Source organism: Pezoporus flaviventris, unplaced genomic scaffold (genome assembly GCF_033815535.1).
Source record: "Pezoporus flaviventris isolate CSIRO_AGI_PZ_B2104156 unplaced genomic scaffold, CSIRO_AGI_Pfla_v1 ptg000083l, whole genome shotgun sequence".
Classification (NCBI taxonomy): domain Eukaryota; kingdom Metazoa; phylum Chordata; class Aves; order Psittaciformes; family Psittacidae; genus Pezoporus; species Pezoporus flaviventris.
The window spans coordinates 3,760,458-3,767,309 of record NW_026892631.1 but is presented as its reverse complement, the minus strand read 5'-3'; the positions used below and the strand labels follow the sequence as shown (position 1 = coordinate 3,767,309).

At 48.8% G+C, this 6,852-nt stretch overlaps 1 protein-coding gene across 1 annotated transcript in view; it reads left to right on the top strand.

Moving 5' to 3' along the window:
* Positions 1–1,615: 1,615 nt before the first annotated feature.
* Positions 1,616–6,852, top strand: part of TP53BP2 (tumor protein p53 binding protein 2) — a 47,725-nt gene continuing 42,488 nt past the window's right edge. The window contains exon 1 of the mRNA XM_061475386.1: positions 1,616–1,721. Coding sequence (XP_061331370.1) covers positions 1,695–1,721 — 27 coding nt within the window. The 5' untranslated portion in view covers positions 1,616–1,694. The remainder of the gene's footprint in view (positions 1,722–6,852) is intronic.

The following is a 6,852-nucleotide window of genomic DNA, read 5'->3' as shown; positions in this document are numbered from 1 at the left end:
AGCTTCGCCCGCGGGATAGGGGGTAACCGCGGAGGGGTACGGGGCGGTGCTGTGACGCCACGGTGTTGCCGAGAGACACCGCGCTGTTTTCGCGAGGTACCCAATAGGCGTCGGGGGAGGTGACGTCATACAGCCGGCGGCGCCTTCTCATTGGCCAGCCCTGGCAAAGGGGTGGTGCGAGTCCCCCGCTGGGGGGGGAGCGGTGCGGGAGCAGCACCGAGGTCTGCACAGAGGGAGGGTGGCCTGGGGCCGCCCTGGGGCCGGGGCACACCGGTGTGCGTGTGTGTGTGTTAAGGCTGGTCACGGCCGCGGGTAAAACGATCAGTCCCGACCTCCCGTCCCGCTCCCCGCCGGTCTTGGAGGGGTTCTTCCGAAGGCGAAGCGCTCACGGAGATGTGAGCCAGAGCGGGGAGGAGTTGTACAGCTGGTTTAAATCAGTGCGAGGCACTTCTGGGACGTGTTTTAATTACCCATAGAGTTCATAAACCCTGCAGCAAAAAGAAAAAAAATCTGAAGTTTTTCTTTGCTGTAATTAGACAACTACGAAAATAGCTTTTACATCCCCCTTTTTTAAGCCCCCCCCCCCCCCCCCCCGCTCGCAGCTGCAGCAGTTTTCTGTTAAACGGTGTAAACGGTGTTCGGTTACTGCACAGGGCTTCCCGGGGTTTTTATCAACGCTGCTGAAGTTTCTTTACTGCCTTCGAAAAAGCGATGTTTAGATACAGATCAGGTGTGAGTTTTGTTCTCCCTTCATCTGAGAACTTTTAATTCTCTCTGCTTTTATCCTTTTAATTACTGAGAAGATTTTAATACGAGTAGGGAAAGCAGATGGAGCTGGTTTTCCTGCAGAGAGCCCCATAACGGTGCTGGTTTAGCACAAGCTTGTTCTTTCAAGCCGCCTCTGAGCTTTTGAAGTGCTGATAGTAAAGCACGCGGGTTTGAAATGGGTGTCCCTTACGCTGGGTGGGGGTAAGGGGAAACTTCCTTAATTTCCCTCTTAAGGGGGTGTAAAAGATTTGTGGGGTGGTTATCTTTTGAGGGCAGCCCAACCTTGATACGGGTCTCTTAAAGACTTTATTTCCGCGTCTTATCGCTGTCCTGCGAGGTCTGACTTGACCACTGTGGCTCGACTGCCAGGTCCGACTAGAATCAGCAAAACAACGAAGCGTGCTTCTGGCAGGGGTTGCGCACACGAGAGCGGAACGGGGTTGACCGGCAGGCTCCGGCGCTGAAGCCTGACCTTGGCCAGCCGCTTCCCGCCCGCCTGCCCGGGGACGCTCCCCCTGGAGGGGAAGGACCGGTGCTGTGCCCGGAGGCCAGTTTAGGGGTGGTGACCCCGTGCTCACCCGCACGGCCCCCGCAGAATCTCGGCCCCGGGAGCGCTGACCCCCACCCCGCCGGCCTGGGAAGGAAGCAGAGCCCCCCGGCGGGGGCAGGAGGCGGGCCGGCCCCTCCCGGGGGTGGGCGGCGGGCGGGGCGCGGCGGCTCCTCCTCGCCGGGCCGGGGTTAGTTTCGGAGCGGAGCCGGGGGCGACTGCAGCGGCGCCCGGTGGGAACAAAGCGCAGGACGGGGCGGTGAGGCCGGGTACGGCACCTCCCGCAACAGGTCTCCTCCTCTGTGCGTCCTGGTGAGCAGCACAGGCCCTCCGCCCCCCCGGTCGCCGGTCTCCCGCTCCGGGCGGCGGAGCCGTCCCCATGCGGTTCGGTTCCAAGATGATGCCGGTGAGTCCCGGGAGGGCAGGGCCGCGGGGGGCGCTCGGCTCAGGAGCGGCGGGTGGAGCCTGGGGGCCGCCCCTGGGGCGCGGAAAGTTGGAGCGGGGCAGCGGGAGGGAAAATGGATCCTGGCGACGTGGAGGGCAGATGGGGAGAGAGTCTGCTGCCCTCCGGCCTTCCGTCCGCCCAGTGCGGGCTCCGCAGCCGCGGTGCGGCCGCGCAGGGGCTTCCCCTCCCCCTCCCGGCTTTTTTTTCTCTCTCAGCTCTTCCTTTTCTTTCTCTCATGCCGGGATCAACTTGTTCGACGGGCCCGCTGGAGAGCAGCCAGCGCGGGGGGCCCTCCGCTCACGGGAGCTTCCCTCTCTGTTCCGCTCCGAGGGGGTGCGGGGTTGGATGGGATAAGGTTGCACCCGCCGGGGCCGTTTCCCCGCGGGGTAAGCAGGCAGCTCCTTTGAATCCTGCTTTTATTCTCTTTCATTTAATGGCATCAACTTCTTGAAAGTTGTTATGAGCCGTGCCGCCTCTCCTCCTCCTCCTGGGGGGTGGTGATGGTGGTTTTGCGTTCGAGCGCCCGGAATCCAAGAGGAAGATGGTGTCCATGTTGTTTACGGTTCAAAGGGATGATTTGCTCTCCGGGGTGCGTATTCCCATCCTTGTCTGGGAGAGTTTCAGGAGGTGGTGGTGGCGGGAGTTAAACCTGCCCTGCTTTGGGAAGTGTCTTGTTTTAAGGCTTTCACAAGGGACTGGGAGGACCACCTCCATTCAGAGTTTTAACATGAATTGTCAAAGTATACCGTTGTTGTCAGCTGAAGTTGGATGGAAGCATAGCACAGCAGCTCTGCTTAGTTTTCAACACAAATATATGAAAGTAGTGACAAAAAATACTTAATTTTCTTAAAAGGTATGCCTGCCTCTACCTGGTTTTACCAGCAGGGATGCCCTATGAGATCGGTACGCTGTTGTTCTGAGAAACTGGAATGTGTACAGAAAATCCCAGTGAGTTTAATACCTGTTTAGGCCGAGCTGAAGGTATTCTCAAACGTTCTCTTTGTCACCCTGGCCCAGGCTATGTAGCCTGCCTTACTTCACTCGATACCCAGTAGCTCTACATGCATAGGTGGTCCACTGAACAGCACCCTTCTGTTAAAGATTGTTTTCAGTTTAACTCTTCCAGGAGCTGACTGAAGTAAGCAAGGAAGGAACTGTACTGGAAGATTGGAAGGTGAAACTGGGAATCTGTGCTGGAAGGGTATGGGTGTCAGGGATGCCTGTTTTGCTGTCCCTGTGAGGTTCTTCCTCTGCAATTAGGAGGAAATAATGAGCGATAATTGGATCTAGAACACTAGAGAAGGAGGGGTGACTGTTGTAACTAATGAGGGAGGAACAGACAGAATATGAGCCCAACTACAGATTAAATAGCCGATGTGTTGTGCAACTGTGGTGTTGTCTGCCTATGAAAACTTAGAAAAACAAGCAGTAAATGTAACGAGGTGTTCATTCAACCCATGTCACAACCAGGCTAGGTAAGCACTCTCATATTACAATGAGATCTCCAAGAGATGCTATTGCTGGCCAGTTCCTTGTCACTGAGCTAGAATAAAGGAGAAAAAACGCAGGAGCAGTTTTACCTCATCACAGGACAAGTTCTGGAGTATGCATTGCCTTGGTGGCTCAGGTTTTTCTTTGACTTAACTCCTTGGTGATCCTGGGTTTTAACCCGTAAATAAAGGGATGGAATACTGCCTTTTCACGTTGCGTTTACTGTGAATAGTGAAAGATTTGTGAAGGCTGAATGTGGCTGAAGGAATGAAAAATATAAGTAGTATGAATACTAGAACTTTAACTCAGCTTTAAAGAAACCCCAAACCAAACAAAAACCTGACTTTTGGCTCAGTCTTCAGGGGCATAAGATTTCCAGCAGTGCAAAAGGTGCTGTAGAAGTGCTCTGGTTCACTGTCTGTAGGGCACGTAACAGCCCCTTGCCACTTTGAAAGCATTTTATAGTAAATATACTCGCATGAATGTGAATACGAATGTGTGGAAAACGCAGTGCCAAAAGCAAGTCTGAATGTCTTATTATCTTTTTAAAGTATTTCTGCATATTTCCTCATAATCTTTCAGTTAAACACCCACCCTCTCTTTTCTATTTTTGTAAAGAGATTGAAGAAGTTTGGAGTCGGAAGAGGAGGAGGGTTTGAAGAAAGGAGGGAGTGGGACATCTTAGTGCTCTTTCATGCAGTAATGAGGTGTTCATGGACTTAAGTATCTTTATCTGTAGTAGTAGGCTGGCCCTAAACCATCTGCAGAATGTTTTGTTTCTTGCTTAATGCTTCTTAAGAGGTCTCATTCTCTTCCCCACCCTCCACATCAAATTGTCCCTCTAAGTTTTTAACTCTTTGCTCCAGGTCTGTCTCTCCTGTGCTCCCGAAGGTAGCATGGACAAGGGATTAAACAACATGGGAGGGCTCGTGACTGCAAATGCACGATTTCAGCCCGGATTTCACCTCTGAGTAGCTGCCAGTGAAAAGCTTGGAAGCTGCTGTAGCAGCATGACTACCCGTGCTCTTGGGGGGACTGCCCTGAGATGGGAATGTTTTCCTTGTGGTGATGACAGACAGGGCTCAACTGCTGCTGTAACCATATGTCAGGACAATGTGATTAAAAGCCTGCTTAAGGGTGTAATATGAAGTAATTTGTGTGTAGCTGTGCTGGTGAAGGTAATAACAGGGTTAATGCTGGCAGGCTGTGTGAAGTCTCACCTTTCATCTGGGAACGCTTGTGGGAGTGTGACTGGTACTGTTAAGCGGTGAAAAGGAGCTGGAAACACTTTCTGAAATAGCATATTTTTTCTGCAGCATAATTGGTCTCTCTCCCTTATTTTACATTATTACCCTAAAGATAAGCATGCATTGAGAAATAATCTGCATCATTATGCATACTGGATAAATGGCTTTTTGCAGGCAGTGGGAGGTAACACAGATTGAGCTACTCTTTAATGCCCAGAGAAGTTTTTGGATCAAACCCCCTTGAACTAGAGAAGAGTCCATTTTGCAGTTTGTTTTGTGTGCAGTAGTTACTGGGAGCCTCCTTGAGACCAGGGTCGATCCAGATACGTTGTTAGGGTTGGGGACTAACTTGGCAAACTGGAGAGTGCTTAAATTCGTAAATTAGTTTTGCCTTCTAGCGTCAGAAATGACTTAAATTTCTGAAACTGAAGTTTCCTGGTAACTGTGTGTTCTTTTCTAATCAAGTTAAACTGTGCTTTAAGTGTAAAGATACACCTTTGATACCATAAGGAGCTGTGCTTTCCTTCTAAAGTCTGCTGAATGCCTTGTTCCAAGTGGTCTGCTCTGAGCTGTTACGTCCAGTGAGCACTGGATTTAAAGGGAATATTGTCATTGCAGAATTCTTGCTACTTTGTGGATGTTTGTTTGCTTTTTCTGATGTATTTTTAACCTTACGAAACAGCCCCAAACCCTTACAATTAAAGCTGTTTTGCTTGTTCCGTTAGGTAATTAATTGGAATTGCCATATGGATTCTGAATTACTGGAGTAGTAGTAGCCCATCTTGGGGAAATTTTCTTGGGAAACGCTTTTCTTGCAGCTTAACTAAAGAAATTTGACCAGAAATAAACGTCTTGTACTTTGTAAGATGAGCAGCTATGGGTTTATAAACAAACTGACCCCCAGGAGAGTTGCACAGCCTGTTCTGATACCAAGATGCGATCTCTAGGATCAAAGCCCTGTTTCCTGTAGTCTTTTAATTATTTAAGCTCTGATCAGGTTTATAGGTCATTAACAGTGTTTTTCTTGTCTGCCTGCATGAGTGGGATTTCAGACTGTGAGCTCTTTTGGGCATGTGCATTATATCTTCATCTGGTGAAGTATTTAGTATCCGTTGTCTGTTCTTTTAACTGAATTTCCATTTAATGTTAATGATTGGAAAGTTGTAACACTGTGATTGTATTCGAACATTTTTACGTGGTATTCAGAGTTTAAGTACTTTGCCTAGAATGCTGAATAAAGCTTAAGTGATGGTTCTGCTGAGCTTTCCTCCCTCTAAACTTCTACCTCTTGCACTTCTCTTGCAAACCATCATTATACACATTAGGAAGTACTGCCTTGAATTTCCCAGAGCACTTCTTTTTTTTTATCTTTCCTGTTGACCCAACATCTTTTTTCCTTTTTTTTTTTTCTGCTGTCCAATGAAGAATTATTCCAGGAATGGTTTTAAGTGTATTTAATTTCTCAGATGACTTTTTAAATACCTTAACCTTCCGTCTGCAATTTGTGTTCCACTATGCTGTGGCATGTTAAATATCGTTGTTTCTTTGTATGGCTTTTATCAAATGGGGGAAGGGCAATATTACAAATTCATACCAGATCAAGCTGTGGAGGCCATGGGAATAGCTGATCATGCTGCTTCTGATCTATTCAACAGTTCAGGGTGGGAGTGCCTCGTGGGGCTCTTGCGTTTACCGTTTCGAGGGCTAGTATGTGGTGATAAAGTTTGGGATGGGTGGGTAATTTCTTTCTTCTTTTCTTCCAAGTGTTGCCAGATGGGATCTCCGCTTTATTAGTGAGCAGGTCTACTCTGTAGGATTAATTTACATGCAAGTCAGTTGAACTTTAAAAGAGGCAGGTATAAAGGTTATTTCAGCAGAATAAGCTAGTGGAATGGCAATGTGCCCAGCATTCCTTTCAAATTATTGATTAAGAAACTGTCTTGAAAGTACTCCATTTGTCTAGCCGCTGTCCTCGTTAGTAGTCTGCCTCAGGGACTCTCCTTTCTCTCCCGCTGTGCATGTTACTGAGCTTGTTTAATTATGGGCAGAGTTGTGCCTTGCCTGCTGTACAGCCTCTGAAGGGGGAGCTGGGTAACCCCTGGGTGACTGACTCAAGTTACCTCCTAGGGCTTGATGGCACAGCTGGAGGAGGACTTCTTGCTTCCTTTAGTGTGCTCCTACTGATAACAAAGGGAACCCCCAGATCTTTTTGATCTGTAGGCTTTTACTTCCTGTGAAGTGTAAAAACTTACTTAATGCTCTGGAAACTGGAAGGTACTCTTATTCATGAGGTAATGGGCAGATAAAACTCTTCTCTTTGCTCTCAGTTTTATTATCTTTAAGCCTGGTTTCTT